Source organism: Balaenoptera acutorostrata, chromosome 20 (assembly GCF_949987535.1).
Source record: "Balaenoptera acutorostrata chromosome 20, mBalAcu1.1, whole genome shotgun sequence".
Classification (NCBI taxonomy): Eukaryota; Metazoa; Chordata; class Mammalia; order Artiodactyla; family Balaenopteridae; genus Balaenoptera; species Balaenoptera acutorostrata.
In genome coordinates this window covers 25,181,101-25,198,649 of record NC_080083.1, presented here as the reverse complement: position 1 = coordinate 25,198,649, position 17,549 = coordinate 25,181,101, and the positions used below count along the sequence as shown (strand labels likewise).

Sequence of the window (17,549 nt, the reverse complement as noted above, 5' to 3'; positions counted from 1 at the left end):
GATAAAATACCCACCTGGAATGCCAGTCAGACCTTTGTTAGTTATTTATATGTCCTATAAGATGGTACTGCGGAAGTGTATGTTCTCACTTAGATAGGAAGTGAGTTCATAGCTGATATTTTAGCCCTTCATATTAGAGCAAGGCTGTTTCTTAAAATTTATTTACATAGCCATGCTAAAGCTATTTCATAAAATCAAATTGTAAGCCGTAGCAAAGTTTCCAGCTCTTAGGTATCTTTTTTTTTTTTCCCCTCACCGTTCTTGGCCAAGTGCCTGAGGCTAATGCTCTTAACTCAGGGGGTGGCAGGAGGCTTGGATCTGAATGTATTATGCAAAACCCATCTGTCAGACTCAGATTTTTGTGTCTGTTCTTTTGTGTTATGAAAGACATAATTTAAGATAGTTTACATAATTTATGATAGTTTATCCTAGTTCATAGGGAATAACTATTCATCAAATCCTAATTGTCCTGAAATCTACAAGATCAAAATAAATTGACCATTATAGCTATTTGAGCACCTACTGTGTGCCAAGACCTCTGCTAAATCTTTTATGTTCGTGATCTCATTTGATTGGCAAGAACATCCCTTCAGGTAGGTAGGGTTAGCCTTATTTTGCAGATGGGGAAACTGAAGTTCATAGCAGTTAACCTGTAGAGTCACACAGCTAGTGAGTGGGTGGTAATATTTGCTCTTCTTTCATTGTGGCACATTGCCTCATTTGGTGAATGATCTGTATAATTTGTATGTATGCTGTGGTGGTCTTTGACGTATACATTCTACTAGTATGTTTTTAGGTCAGTAGTTTTTATATTATGAGAAAATTAGGGGCCAGTGAACCAACATCTGATTTTCTATGCCTTAAACGGGTATTGAGATGATGTTTTTTAAAGGGCTTTATCCAAGTTCCCACTAAAAAATTGTGCAGAATGATTGGAATCAGGTTAACTTGTAATAACCAAGATTATCTATATCCCTGTCATAAGGCTGAACTTCTCAAATTTCTCTTAGACTTTTCCTTAGTGACAAGAGAGTGAATATGTTCCAGTCTGAAGCCACTTGTGAAAGCAGGAAACTTCTGCTTTGTATTTTACTGTATTATTTATGTTTTTGTGTTTATTCTAATGTAAAACTTGAATAGAACTCAAGGAAGACTGTTATGCTTGGGGAGGGAGGACGGGAAAAGTGGCAGTAGAACATGCTTGCTCAGTTTGAATAGCATAACCGTAGAGGGGAAAATGCTTACACATTTGTAGGATTGTGCTTTGGAGACAGAACTGCCAGTAATACTAGTACTTCCTTTTCTGAATCATTAGATAAATAAGGACCTTTCTTTAAGTTCTGAAGTACAGCAGATTTTATTATTTATTTGGCCGCGGCATGCAGCATGCAGGATCTTAGTTCCCCAACCAGGATTGAACCTGTGCCCCCTGCACTGGAAGCGTGGAGTCTTAACTGCTGGACCACCAGGGAAGTCCCCTGAAGTACGGCAGATTTTAAAGCTTATTTTTGAAAGAATAGGAACTGGGTCCATTAAAACCATATGGTCACGTTAAAAAATTTAAATTCTGCAATATACCGTTGTGGAAAATGTTTCACATGTTTAATCCGAGCTCTATCTTTTTAGCTTTTCTCAACTTCCTCTTTTATTAAATATTTAAGACAATACTTTCTGGCAGTTGTAAAGTTAGCCTATAGTATGTGGTTGTATTTATATCATGATACTTAGCCCATACAGACACTCAAATATTAATCCTTAGCCCCTATGCTGGAGGGGAGTCTCTCTTTATCCAGTTGAGTTGAACATATATGCTATGCTCAAGGAAAAAATTACCCATTTACCCAGTTATTGAAGACAAGATCTTGGAGTTACACCAGACTCTCTCCTCCTTCTCATTTTCTACATCCAGTCCATTTCTGAAGTAGGGAAGGTGATTGCAGTGTTTAATGACCCCCGTCTGTTGAAACTGGGAATCATGGTAGATGAAAAATGAGAATTGGGTTGAGAGTTGCCTTCACCTATTTCTGACCAGCTGCTCATCTGAGAAAGAGGACTTAAAAACCACTAAAGTGGACAGAAGGAAGCCAAAGACTATCCACATATGCTCAGCTTGGCAAAAAACTAAATTTGGGTAGATCTCATTATTTGAGGATTAATAATTAGGGAAGAAAACCTATAGGGAGAACATGGTTTACAAAATCCATCTCTTTCCCAACTCTGTACAGTACTTTACATTCTTTTCTATTGAACTGTGCAAATCTAAGGCAGGTGTCTTTTTTTTAACCATAAAATATTCCGCAGGAAAGAGTTTCCTTATATGAAAAGTCTTACCAAGTGTCTATATTACTGAGTCCTTTACAGTTGCTTCTGTTTGAATTGAATACTACAACACTGTTCAGGGAAGGCTACCATGGACTTGAAATCAGCTGGATTGGTAAGAGGTAAATTTAACACACCTAATAATTATTCCTCTCTGTATGGCTTCACAATTACAACTGTTGGATGTTGTAAGCAAACATTTTAAATTTCACTCAAAAACCAGTCCATTAGGGAGGTGTTTCTGGAGATTGTAATCCAAAAACAAGTGTAAAAACAACTCTCCTAATACAGAAATAGAGATTTGAGGCATGTTATAAATTTCCTATGATGGTACCATAATGAATTTTTAAAAAGCACTTTGATGGAATGCAGATGACTTTCCACTGCTAATGAAGACACTGATGTAAAAAATGCGCATGAAGAGTTTAAAATGGTTTCTGAAATATGAAGAGTAGAAAAACATTTCCGAGTTAATTATTTTATAATTTTAAATGTCTATATAAACTGTCAAATGACTACATGAATTATATATTAAGCATATCTAAAATTAAAATTAACCATTTTAAAGTGAACAATATAGTGGTATATAGTACGTTCACAGTGTTTTGCAACCATCACCTGTATCTAGTTCCAAAACATTTTATTACCCCAAAAGGAAACTCCATATCCATTAAGCAGTCTCCTTCCTCCCTCCTCCCATCCCCCAGCAACGACTAATATGCTTTCTGTCTCTATAAATTTATCTATTCCTATAAATGGAATCATACAATGTGTGACCTTTTGTGTCTAATTTCCTTCACTAAGCATACTGTTTGAGGTTTATCCATGTAGTATGTATCAGTACTTCATTCATTTATGGCTGAATAATACTCCATTGAATGGATATACCGCATTTTATTTGTCCTTTCTTCGATCAATGAACATTTGGATTCTTTCCACCTGTTGGCTATTGTGAATAGTGCTGCTGAGAACATTAATGTACAGGTTTTTGTTTGAATACCTATTTTTAGTTCTTTTGGATATATACCGAGGAGTGGAATTGTTGGGTCATATGGTAACTCTATATTTTAACTTTTTGAGCGACTGCCCAACTTTTTCACAGCAGCTACACCACCTTACATCCCCACCAGCAGTATATGAGAGTTCCAGTATTTCCACATTCTCTCCAGCAGTTATCAAAAGCTTTTTTGGATGACCAGGGAATAGTCTACTTGGGAAAATGAATACCCTATTTGGTGTTTTTACTTCCATGTGTTCTCTCCCAATCTTTGTAGCTCTGCCCTCCCTTAAATTGTGTGTCCTGCTTTCGGTTGCATTTCCATAACCAGTCATAGCTTGGGTAGCATTCAGTTGTTTTGTGCCAGCTGAACGGCATTTATACAGGAAAGGGCATAACCTTGGGGGGGCATACCTATCTGCAAGGTTTGCGGTGTAAAAACTTCCCTGTATTTCCCTGCAGCTTGGTCAGAATTGATATGTGACATTTCATCAAATTATTGGATTATTATTTTTAAAGAACGAGTCACATTTAAAGGTTTTTAATTTTCCAGTTAGTAGTTGGCTACAAGTAGGAAAAATTCTTTGAGTCTCTTGATAGTTTACCAAAGCTAGTAGTCTTATAGTTCCTGTCTCCAACTGTGGTTCCTTCCTGAATGTATTACTTAACAATACGGAGTGACCAGAGTAAAAAAATTCTCCTGAGAATGATTACCTCAAAGACTAAAATGGAGTAGAAGTAAATCTATATGTTTAAGTGTGGGGTCCACAAGGGCATTTTTATTTGTTGCTTAAAACGTGTGGAGTGCATAGAAAACAATGGCTGGTATACTGTTGATGAAAGAATTAAAGGAATGCTGCACTTTCAGCATTTTAATTTATTTCCTGTAGAAGACAGAAACTGCAGTTTTTATTTGACATTCTGCTAGTTTCCTGGAAGGGCTCAATGAAGTTACTATTGTCAGCATTTTCTTCACTGTGATTAATACTAGTGAAGGTAGAGGATGTTTTGGAACTTTTAAAGGAAGTTATGCTGAGTGATATCCTTGGGGTAGGAAGTTAACCACATCTTCAAGCACCTAAAAATATCTGTATTGGGTGACATTCAAGTATCAGCAGGACTCGAAAATTGTTGACCTCTTAACTCTGTAGCAGTAACACTTAAGTCTTTATCAAGATACAAGATTCATTTACAGAAAAGGTAACTGAAATAGGATTATACATAGAGCACAGCACAGAATTGCCTTGTCTGAAATACAGTAGCTGTACATGCTTCCTTTACATTCTAACTATTCAGATGAAACAAGGAGGAAGGAACTGGAAAGTGTAAAGCCAAGCACTAATTGTGAAACATAATCCTTAATAATGCTGTCATAAACACAAATTTTAATGTATTTTGATTTTCAGCTGATTCAGCTGGTAAATGAGTTCTGTTCTGAGTCTACTAGTCATTCATTAGGAAGCATACTTACCGGGTGTGCTTATAAATAAGCCTGTTTCCAATGAGTGTTCCTATCTGATCAAATGTAATAAGCACTGGTTGAAATTAGTAGGCTCAAAGCAAACTTATTACTCCTTGAATAATGTGATATTTGTAGGCACAGACACAATTGTGATTGATTGCTGAGACAGATGTGCTGATGGAGAGTATCCTCTTTAGCCAGTCAGAGAACTGGGCATTGAAAAAGTAGTCTGGTTTTCCTTGGTTGAATTGTCATATGCCAGAATTTTCTACCCTTTTTATTTTATTTTATTATTTTAATTTTTTAACTTTTGGCTGCACAGTGTAGCCTGCGGGATCCTAGTTCCCTGACCATGGATCGAACCCGCACCCCCTGCAGTGGAAGCTTGGAGTCCCAACCACTGGACCGCCAGGGAAGTCCCTCTACCCTTTTTAATACATGTATACTGTTGGGTTAAATATATATATATAGAGAGAGAGAGAGAGTCCATTCGGTTCCTTTAACAATATTTTCATAGTTTGATCACTAATGTATTCTACTAAGATAATGACTCACCATCAGTGGGTCTCCTGATTTCTTGATATAAGAAGGCTTTGCTAGCTGTCTTTAGTAACAAGAATTTTGAAAAAAGCAAGTTGGCCTTCCCTGGATTTGACTATGTAGTGTTAGTAGCATGACATCAGAGCCAATCTGTTTTAGAATAATTTGTCATGATACCATAGTCCCAGAGCTAAATAACTGTAAAAGGATAGAAATCCCTAAAATAGAGTGCTTATGTGCCCCCACAGTGTTCTAGGTGCTTGCTGTATGTTAAATCACTTAAACCTTTTATCCAGCACCTAGGCATGCCTTGCTCCCCCTCAAACAGGGATGGACACTTTCTCTTTTCTGTTTGCCACATGTACAACTAAATCAAGTACAGTTTCAAAACCAAGACAAGAAAAAACAAAGCTTAAAGCATTAAAAACTGATGAGCATGTAACTTAGATTTCTGAATCTAATATTGCTGAAGTTAAAAAAAATTTTTTTTACCATATTTCTCTAATTTTAATACAATCTCTTTCACAGTTAACATTGTTGAAATTGGGGATTCATCTTACAGTTGTATACTCTTTCCCCAAAAGCTTTATGATATTGATGAGCATCTTAGAAACTGAGGCAGTGGTAGTTTCTCAAGCGCAGAGATGGGCCTTTCTTTTCTCATGTTCTCTGAAGGAATTACATCTTATTATTATCTGCACCTTCTCAGTCCTTCTCAGTTCCTTATAACTTGGGCCTTAGCTATTTGAATGTTTAGTGATTTCTTGAAAGAGGCACCGAGACTGAGGTTGGCTCTTCCTTGGGCTCTTACTTGTGCTACCATTAAACTTTATAGATTTTTTTTTCCCCAAAGCCTCCTGCAGATATCTGGACTTTGAAACCTGAAAATTCTAGTTTTCCCGCTTCTCCTTGTCAGAAATCCTTATATAAGATGAAAGTGTTTCTTTGCCAACTATCCTTTATATTTTGCCAGAGTTTAATGTAAAAGAAGTTCTCCCTTTCTCCTTGTCGGATTCCCGAGAAAAACTTCTGAAAACAGTGGTCTCCAGTAGAACTGTGCAATGATGGAAATGTTCTGTATTCTGTGCCTTCCAATACAGTAGTCACATGTGGTAGTTGAGTACTTGAAATGAGATTGATGTGAATGAGGAACTGAATTTTAAATTTTATTTACTGAACAAAATTAAATAGCTGCATGTGACCAGTGGCTGCCATACTGGACAGTGTAGCAAACCTCTCAGTTCTGATAGGGCAGACATTATACAGCTCCTTTACAGAGCATAAACTCTTGCTCTGGAATTATGTCACTCTTTGAATGGTTTGATTTTCATCTTTACCTTTTGAAGTTGTATTCTTCCTTCCTGCCCTACAGGTAGATTGCCTAATAAAAGTCTAATCCCTACAATTACAATTTAATTTTCAAGTTCTGTAACCTATAAGAGCAGAGATTCATCCCTTTTTTAAAACTGCAAAAAATAATAAATTTGCAAGTTTTCATAATACTGGGAAGAGCATATACCCAATCATCTAGATTTTTAATAATATTTTGCTGTATTTGCTTTTTTGTTTTAATTAAACATTTTTTTAAAATTCAGGCTATTATGACATTTTATAAATATTCCAGCATGCATCTTTAGAAGATAAGGACACTTTCTTACAGTCACGATATCATTATAGCATCCTAATAGTTAACAGTTCCTCAGTACCTAAAAACCAGTCCGAATTCAGATTGACCTCAAATGTTACTTGGTTTGTTTAAAGCAGGATCCAAGCAAGATCTACATGTTGCTTTCAGTTACGACTCTTAAGTTTCTTGTAAGAAACATTTTATTCATACAGAGTTTGAGATTTATGGAAAAGTTTGAAGAATGGTACAAAGATTCTTTGTACACTTTACCCAGATGTGTCAGTTCTTATAATTTTTTACATTTGATTTATCCTCTTTAGCCTCTCTACGTACATTTTTTACTGAACTGTTTGAAAGTAGTTTGCTGATCTGATGTCGCTTTGCCACTGCATACTTTAGTGTGTATTTAATAAGAATAACAAAATGGTCTTCTATAGCCATACTGCAGAAATTGAGGTGAAGAAATTGACTTTAACAGAATACTGTTATCTTGGGCTTTATTCAGATTTCATCAGTTGTTCCAATAATGTTCTTTATATCAAAAGAAAATTCAGGATCATGAATTGCATTGAGTTGTCCTGTTTCTTTAGTCGTCTTTAGTCTGGAACTCTATTTGTATTTCAAGACATAGATATTTTTAAAGAGTACAGATCACTTATTTTGTGGCATGTTCCTCAATTTGTGTTTATCTGATAGGTCATATACTTTTGGCAGGAATACTACAGGAGTGATGTGTTCTTTGTAATGCATCTCACTGGGAAGCATATGCTGTCACTTTGACCCATTGCTAGTTACATTAACTTTTATCATTTGGTGAAGGTTATGTATAACAGGTTTCTTCACTATAAATCTCTTTTTCCCTTTGTAATAAGTATCTTGTGGGGAGACATTTTGAGACTTTGTAAATATCTGTTACTCCTCAAAATTTCATCCATTAATTTAATATCCAATGATGATCGTTGCCCAAATCAATTATTGTGTTGACTGCAAAATACTGACTTTTAAAGAATTCCATTGGTCTTTCACTATTTTTTTTTTTAATTAGGGTATAGTTGCTTTACAATGTTGTGTTAGTTTCTGCTGTCTTTCACCATTTTTAAGTTAGCTTTCTTCTCTAAGAAACAACTTTTCCTTTTATATTTATATTATTTATATTAGTGTGGACTCCTGGGTTTCATAAATCTCTTTTAATCTATAATTGTCCTGAAAAGTAATTAGCAGTATACATAGAGTAAAGGAATGTTGTCCTTCTGTGTAAGAATATTTAGGCCTCCAGAATTTTAGGCATATTGAAAAGAAGAGATGGGAGAGGCTTTCATTCTTTAAGAAAGTTCTTTTATTTGAGGAGCTTAAGGTTTAGTTGGATAAATGGATCTGAAATTGTGGGGCATGGGCAGATTAGGAAAAGTTGGGAAATTTTGGTTTTGGAAAGGTATAGTAGAGGGGAGAGAAAGAGGCAGTGTATGTGTCTCTGAACCAGGTAGTTTCAACTATTCTGCACACTAAGGGGAGAAATGCTGAGCCTGCTTTCCATTTCACTTTCTGTTTCTTAGCCTTGAGCTCTTTACAGTAAAGAATTTTTTATGATACTGACCTTATGCCTATTGTTTGCATTAGCTTTCCCCGCTTGCTCCCTAAACAAAGGTGTAGGAGACATATTTGCCAAGTTTGTTAGAAAGCCTTAGCAATACTGTTCCATGGTGCCCCTAAAAATAAGAATTGAAATAAAATAGGGTTACTTAGCATGAATATGTTACATGATTCCATGTTATGTGATTTTGAAGATTCTGATCTCTACCTAACTTTACTTTTTAAATAAATTTTTAAAAGTCTTTATTGAATTTGTTACAATATTGCTTCTTTTTTAATATAAATTTATTTTATTTTATTTTTGGCTGCGTTGGGTCTTCGTTGCTGCACGCAGGCTTTCTCTAGTTGCGGTGAGCGGGGGCTACTCTTTGTTGCGGTGCGCGGGCTTCTCATTTTGGTGGCTTCTCTTGTTGGGAGCACGGGCTCAAGGCACGCGGGCTTCAGTAGTTGTGGCTCGTGGGCTCTAGAGTGCAGGCTTAGTAGTTGTGGTGCACGGGCTTAGTTGCTCCGCGACATGTGGGATCTTCCCGGACCAGGGCTCGAACTCATGTCTCCTGCATTGGCAGGCGGATTCTTAACCACTGCGCCACCAGGGAAGCCCCTGCTTCTGTTTTATGCTTTGGTTTTTTTGGCTGTGAGGCATGTGGGACCTTAGCTCCCCGACCAGGGATTGAACCTGCATGCCCTGCATTGGGAGGTGAAGTCTTAACTACTGGACCGCCAGGGACTAAATTTAGTTAGGCAAATTAAAGAGCAGACTTGGAAATTTTAAAGAGTAATTTCCTTTTCTTGAAAGAAAAAACAAACAAAAATTCAGTGTCTAATAAGTTAAGCACCCAGAGACCAGTAATCTTTTATCAGTAATCAAAAGAAATTCACACCCAGAATTTCAGCCAACTTCTAGGACAGCTGTATTAAGCAGATAAAATGCAAATACAAAAAAAACTAACCTTGAGCTGGCCTAAGTACTGATGTGTTATATGTACTAATAGTATCTATTGAAGTTTTACTATGTGTAAGGCACTGTTCTGAAAGCACTTCACATTAAATCCTCACAATTGTGTGATATGTACTATCATCTCACATGTTTCAGGTGAGAAAATGGATATACAGAGATAATTGATTCGCCCATGATCATTTATGTGGCAAAACTAGGGCTAAACCCAGACATTTTGGCTCTTATGAGGAATCCACAGAACGAATTCTGGATAGCACTTGTAGTTTATAATCAGAGTTATACATTTGTACAGTAATTGTCTACTTGAATGAAGAACCCTCTGTGTTCTCTAGATTATGGGGAATCTGAAATACTGTTTTTCACTTCAAAACTAAGAATTCAGTGTCTCACTTTTTTCTCTTGGCATGTTAATCCAAATTGGGGTGAGGAGGGGAGGAGAGGGAAAAGGAATTATTTTTGTATCATTTGTAAAATGTAATTCCAGGGTACTCCAGAGTTTTGGGTGTGCTGATTAACAGTAAATCTATTAATATTTACAGTCAGCCCTCCCCTCCATATCTGTGGTTTCCCATCCATATGAAGGACTTTCCAGCATCTGTGGATTTTTGGTGTCTGCGAGGGGTCCTGAAATCAATCCCCAGTGGATACTGAGGGATGGACAACTGTACTTATTTTTTGGAATCTGAACTAGACTTACGTGTCAAGTCCTACAGTATTGCCACTTACAGACCAGTGTCCAAAATCTAGCCTGGAAACTAAACAAATTACACAGTTTGGGTGGCTTTCTTTAAAGGGGGAGCAGTTGATAGTTTTTGTGCCTTTGTGCATGTGCCATTAATTTTTTTTTAAAAGGGAGAATGGAAATACATACTTTCATCTGTGCGTAGGATATCTAAGATGGAAAAGTATCTCATTGCTGGGGGGAGAGAGGTATTACTGGAAACATGGAGTGGGTGACTTTTCATAGTGTATATACCCTTTTGTATAGTATGAATTATTTGCCATGTACGTGTAATAACTATTCAAAAAAAGTAATCCCTTTTCTTGGGCCTAAGTTTATTGACTCCATATTCTTATTTTATAACAGCAAAATAAAAGTTATTTGAAGTTAAAAAAAAATACTTTATTATAGAAACTTCCAAGTATATCTCAAAATAGAATATCCCCATCTTCAACAGTAGCAACACTTTGCCAATTGAGAGGATAAAAAATGTGGCCAGAATTCTGATATTGTTGTATATTCTCTGTAAATAGCTGCAAGTTTGGAGATGCTTAAACGGTCTCTGAATTTATTAGTGGTTTCTTCCACAGTCTGTAATTCAGTTTCTGTGGTAGATAGCTCACACACCATCAGACCTTTATGATTGACTAGAATATTTTATGGCTAGTATATGCTGTTTTGAAAATGAAATCTGTTTAAAAACATTACGGTGTTTTTTGGGTTTTTTTGTCTGCGCTGAGTGGCTTGCGGGATCCTAGTTCCCTAACCAGGGATCAAACCCGGGCCTCCAGCAGTGGAAGTATGGAGTCCTAACCTCTGGACCACCAGGGAATTCCCTATGTTGTATTTTAAAGTTTTAATCTGTATGAATATTGCTAGACACAGTTATCTAGTATGGTAACCCTTTTATATGATCCTATTTTAAGAGTGCATCTAACCCAGAATTGTGATTAATGATGGTGACCTGTCCTGTGACTGTTTTGGGATGTTTCCCTTTTGAATATATCCTAGGAAAATATGGGAAGAATTGGTGAGCGTTCTGGGCATTCTCACTGAAAAGTATCACCAGTAAGGAAAAATTCTTACTGACATTATTTGAAGAGAAGGGAACAAATGTAACTTTCTGTTAACTGATAGGAATAGGTCACTTGAAGTTCTGTCACTTATCCTAACAACTGGGATAGGCTTTTTAGGAAGGGAAGTTTCCTATTTAGTTGTATAAACAGGCATTACTTAAGTATGCTCCTTAAAATGTTTAAATATGTGGATTGGTGAGAATTTGCCATCTACCTCTTGTTTAATTTTGTTTTTTAAATAAAGGGTGTATGTTTGTTTCACATGGAGTACATTCTTGATAGAGAAGATGAAAAATATATATGCATAGCTTTCTTGGTAGAATGTGTTTAATGCGAAAAGAATATAAGGATTACATACATTGTGAGGAGTACAGGAACCCCACCCCCTTTGAACCAGTTCTTTGCCTTTTCTGCAAATAAAACAGCTCTGAGGCTGAAGGTCAGTGCTAAATTTTGACATGTGCGTTTCTTGCTGCATTTATCTGGAGATCTAGCTGGGAATGGGAAACACATATTTCTTGACTTACCTTTTTTCCTCCTCTTTACTGCCTTTTCTAATAGTGTTTTCTTCTCTTACAGTTGTCTTGTACCTGCCTTTTATGTGGAGGGGTCAAAAGGAATCTATTCGAATCATTTATGGGTTCAATTAGTAGTGTTTGTGGTTTGCATCCTTGTTTTACTTTTAATTTTACTGTTTGACTAACACTATTTTTACTTTCTCAGACACTGTAGAATTTAAGCTATGACAGTTGGGGCTCAAAATTGCCTTAGGTGAATGCTTGGTAGTGACTTAGAAGCATAGAATTCTTATTTTACAGAGTAGTCTAGAAGATAACTTGTTGCTTTTACATATATAGTTCTGGGAGCTCTAGGATCTACTGGAATATTTTGTTAATTATTGGAAAGGTAACTATCAATTAAGCTTAAGAGTCTGAGGACTGGTCTACTCAGAAAAACGAATGTATCCACTTCCCGTGAAATTAGATGAACAATTTGGTTTGTGCAAGGCTTCCTTTAAGCCCACACACAGTGTCTTCATATATTGTTGAGGACCACGTATATTTATCTTCCTCCATTAGTTCTTTAACTAAAAGTCACTAAAAGTTAAAGTTAGGAAGACATGAAAATTGATAATTCATGAAGTTTTGTTGTAACCAAACTCGTGTATAAGTTACATATCTCACAGCTTGTGTATTTGCCTTGCACTGCAGCATATACTTGAGCTTGTACAACTAGTTAATCTTCTACTTTATTACCATGTTTGTGTTAATAGTTAGACAATTGCTTGTCTCCTTGCCCTGGTATTCAGTGACTAAGTTACTGTAACTATACTTCATAATTGGTTGTGCCTGCAGTCATTGAGGTATAAGAGGGAAGTGAAAGTAAAATGTAGTCTCTTAATCTTATGTTGTATCTTTTTGAGATCCTGGTCTGGTTATAGTTAAGCACTATTGGCAGAAGAGTTTGACAAAAGAATTTAAGTTAAATATATTTAATTTGGCTCAGCCGGTCCACAAGAGAGTAGTGACAGTGATGGTCTCTGGGAAGGGAAATTGGCTATCTGGGGAACAAAGGCAGGAGGAAGACTTGATTTTTTTTTTTTCTTCCTGTGCTTTAAAATTTTTGATTTTGTTCTATGTGAATTTGTTATCTATTGGAGGAAAGGAAAAAAACAAACAAAAAACCCTAGGCTGGTCAAAGCTAAGAAAGCCTTCAGATAGCCTTTGAGTGGTACTTAGTCTATTATACTACATTCAGTCACTCAGAGAAATGACCCACTCTGGTAGAAGTCTTCTTTTAACAAGTGCCTTTTGTTCTTACACACTTAACTAGTTTTCAAAGACCTGCCATCTTTAGAGCCTATATATTTGCTTAGCAAATACTTTAATAGCTTCTGAGTACACAAAGCAAATCTGATTCCATTATTTTCCTTGTTAAAATCCTTAAGTAGCTTCCTTTACCCATAGAATAAATTCAGGATTCTTACTGGGGTACATTTAGCTTATCAGTCTAGCCCTTGCTTGTGTTTATAACCTTAATTCTCTACTCCGAAAGCCTTTCATGGTCTATGTTCCCAATGTTACAAAAGTACTTACAGTTCCCTTAGCAGACCACACTTTTGTATCTCTCCAGGCCTTAGCATTTGTTCTTCCTTCTGTTGAGCATTCACGTTCATTCCCTTGCCTGTAGGCCTCCTTTGACTGGATCTCTCTTTCGTATCTTTGTTTTGGCACATTTTGCAAAGTATTGTTTGTCTGCTCTGGCTAATCCAAGTTCCTTTAGACCAAGAACCCTGTGAAATTTTTAAATCTCTCATTTTATGCTGTAATTTAATTTTCAGATTCCTGAAGTCCAATGCATATGAACAAGTAACTTACTAATTGCTAAAGGGGATTAGAGAGGACAGATGCAGTAGTTCAAAGATCTTAAACCAAGAAACATGGATTACCTCAGGTCCCTTGACCCATAAAGGCTAGCTCTCAGATGTAGCTATTTCCTTTATCTTTATATCTATTTATTCTGCCTCTTAATTGTAACTGGAGGGTTATACATCTCAAGTTACAACTACAAGGTTATAACAAAACAATTGAATGCCATATTTGTTGGAAGAGAGGTCCATTATAGTAATTGCCTCACTTGAATCAATGGAGTTGTCACTGTTGACCTTAAAGCAATAATGGTTAAGTGAGGATTTGTAATGATAACGATACATGAATATCAAGTCTTTCTAATTCGCTTTGTAATATGATTTATTAATATTTTTTGGTTTTTTTCCCTCAGCTCCAGAACCTGGGTATAAACCCAGCAAACATCGGCTTCAGTACCCTGACTATGGAGTCAGACAAATTCATCTGCATTAGAGAGAAAGTAGGGGAGCAGGCCCAGGTGGTAATTATTGATATGAATGACCCAAGTAATCCAATTCGAAGACCAATTTCAGCAGACAGCGCCATCATGAATCCAGCCAGCAAAGTAATTGCACTAAAAGGTATAAAAAGATTGTGGGTTTTTTTTTTCTTAAAACTCTTTTCTATGTATAATTTATTCAAATACAATAATTAGGATCTATTTTTTTTAGTATATTGATTAAATTTGGTTAAGTAGATCTGCAAAGTTAAAGCTGTTACTGTATTTGATTTTTAACTACTTTCATGACTTTTATTTGGCATATTTCTGTGAGATGTCTTACTTTCTACTCATAAGATCTACTTGGAAAATTTTAAGTTTTAGATTAAATGAATTTAAATTTTATACCTACAGTGTGATAAGATTGTACTGAAAACATAACTCCATATACAGAAGACATAAGAAATTAGTGATTCATATTCTGGAATAAAATATACTTTACTAATATTAGCACCTAAACATTGCAGAAGTTTGTTGTGATGATAAACTTGGTCTTCATGCTGTGCCTTTTTTATGCTTCAGGCTTGTGTTTCATTTAGATTATCAAGTTCTAAAAATGGCTTGAATTTACACTCATTTTTAAAAGTGTGTGTGTGTATAGGTGGGTATTAAATTTTTGGAATCAACGGTGTTAGAGTTTATTCAGACTAACTTTTTAATTGTCACAACAGGGAACTGTACAGCCTGTCAATCTAAACAGAGTTCAAGGGAACCTCATACCCTCTGGGAGTCTATGTTAATTTTTTTCCTTTGAACTATGTAGACTGAGTGTAATTCACCGTTTAAAACAGGTTTTTAAGAGGGCTAGGTAACAAACTGGCTGAATCTGAAAGGCACATTTAATTGCCTATTTTTTGCTTTGTCGTTTTTCTTCTTGGTTGTAGGAGGAAGAGTTCAGATTCCTAGTAATTTCTTGATGAATTTGTGGGTGACTTGTTAGAGGTGCTGAAGTATTTAAATAGACTTTTAAATACATTTTTTTCCCACATGATTTATACTTTGTATTTAGTAGTAACTCTGGTTGGAGATCAAATTGGTTGGCTGAGGGTTGGGGGGCAAGCATATTCAAACAAGTCTCCATTACATATCCAAGATAGGAGTTGATCTCATCTCAAGGAAAGATGGTCCAGCTTTTACCTGGGATACTTGTTTTGTGGCAGTGATCTATTATTTGCTTCCATTAAACAATACATATTATACTTGAAGGTATTAAGCTCCCTTCAGCCTCCTTAAAGAATTTAAATTCAACTGCTTAGCAGCTCTCACACCTCTATAAAAAGGCCATCGTTTTAATTTTCTCAAAATTCTTTGCTATTTTTAATGTTACTGTTATTTTATCACATTTCTTAATGCTTTCTTATGTGTGCAGATGGTGAGTTATCTTAAATTAGATTGTATTAGTTACTGTCCTGTTCTATAAAAAGAATAAATTGAAAAGATTTGTGCCTGTATGTCTACATTACAGAGTTAAGCTGTCATCCCTTGCCCTCCTCCCGAAACCACCCTGCCAACCCCTTTCATGTAAAGAATAAAACGTGTAATTAACTAGGGGTTGGGGAAGACAGCAAAGGAAAGTCCGTCATTCCCAAATACTGCTTCCCTCTGAATCCAGTTTCAAATCCCTTGGTTTCTTTTTATAAACAGGACTATAACTCTCACAATTGTTCAAGTCTGGTTGTGGTTTACATATTGTGTGGGATGGGAATAACATTCTTCATTTTATGGAAGAAGTTTTTACCCATGTAGTAATTAGGAAGGGTCGTGGTACAAAGCTGTATGTTTTGTGTCCCGTCCCATCCCTCTCTCCACCCCCACTCCCACCCCCATACTATCTTATAATTTTTGTTCTTCAGGAGCCAGATTCTCTGTGGCTCAGTAATGGAGTTTTCATTAGTTTCTAAGGACTAATCTGAATTAGATAGCCTAGTGTCAGCCGTGGGCTTTTGACCTCTAGTAATTTAAACCAAATCACTTTTCGGACTGTGATGGATTTCAAATTGTAAGTACAAGTCTTTGCATCTGACTCAGTGAACTGTTAACATTCAAGGCAAATTTCATCCTTCTTTTACTAAATGCTGTCTTAATTGGATGAAGCTTGAATTTTGTTCTTATCTCTAGTATATTAACATCTGAAACTGTCCTCCTTTGTCTCCCTCTCCTTTCCTCCAGCACCCCTACCTTCCCTTTGTATCTTAAACCAACTAAACGTAGCATGCACTTCTCTTACGTGCTAGTGGTACAAGGTAGAGTTGAAGTAGATCCTCTTCCAAAAAGAAGTTTCCACGAGATTTAGTTGAATGGGGTGGCGGGGAGGGGGGGTGCCGGGGATGACTGCCTTTTAAAAAGTAGAAATTTTCCCCATGTGCTTGAATCAGATTTGCTTTGTTCTGTGTACCTACCACTAACTCAGTTTATGGGTAAGCATTCTTAATTAAGCATGAAGATTACAACTTGTTTTCCATTGTTAAGTGAGCTGTTCTTTAGACTCATTTTTAGTTGAGATTTAGAATTCTTTGGAAGTCATACTGTGTGTTTAAAATGTCTTGATTAGAGGTGATAGAGTTTTTGCTTCACAGTTAGGTGTAGACTGCTCAGTTTCAGCTATCTCTTCAATGGTTGCTAGTCTGTCAGTGTGACTTCTGTATTTGGTTATTAGTCTCATGATAGAACCATTTTGTTTGGAAGTTACAGATTTTGCTGCAGAGTCTAGTCTAGCTACATATTAATTTATCCTGAACTTTGCTTTCTTAGTGATTCATGATTCTTATTTTGTTTTTAGCTGGGAAAACTCTTCAGATATTTAACATTGAAATGAAAAGTAAAATGAAGGCCCATACCATGACTGATGATGTCACCTTCTGGAAATGGATCTCTTTGAATACGGTTGCTCTTGTTACGGATAATGCAGTTTATCATTGGAGTATGGAAGGAGAGTCTCAGCCAGTGAAAATGTTTGATCGCCATTCTAGCCTTGCAGGGTGCCAGATTATCAATTATCGTACTGATGCAAAGCAAAAGTGGTTACTTCTGACTGGCATATCTGCACAGGTAACATTTTTCTAGTTCTTAATAAAGAAAAGGTTTAGAGAATTAATGGGCTCAGAATGCAGTTTATTTTGAAATTAGGTTATCTTTGCAAATCTGATTTATTTTGGAAGACTGGTTTTTTTCTTCCTTTTTTTTTTTTATTTTTAGGAAATAGAGGTTGCTGGCTTAATGCCTTTATACTAACATACAGTTCAGAGTACTCTTACCAAGGTGTTTTTAGGTCTTATTTGCAGGTTGAGTAGATAATGAGTTCCTGTATGAATGATTTGGAATTTATTGTGGATATTTACTGCAGAATGAGTAC

The 17,549-nt window shown here is 36.2% G+C and overlaps 1 protein-coding gene across 4 annotated transcripts in view; it reads left to right on the top strand.

Annotated features, from left to right (window-relative positions):
- The window catches only part of CLTC (clathrin heavy chain), a 67,408-nt gene that overhangs the window by 5,398 nt on the left and 44,461 nt on the right, over nt 1-17,549 (top strand). For all 4 annotated transcript variants that reach the window (XM_057536686.1, XM_057536685.1, XM_057536683.1 and 1 more), the window contains exons 2-3: nt 14,072-14,279; nt 16,977-17,245. In XM_057536686.1, coding sequence (XP_057392669.1) covers nt 14,072-14,279; nt 16,977-17,245 — 477 coding nt within the window. The remainder of the gene's footprint in view (nt 1-14,071; nt 14,280-16,976; nt 17,246-17,549) is intronic.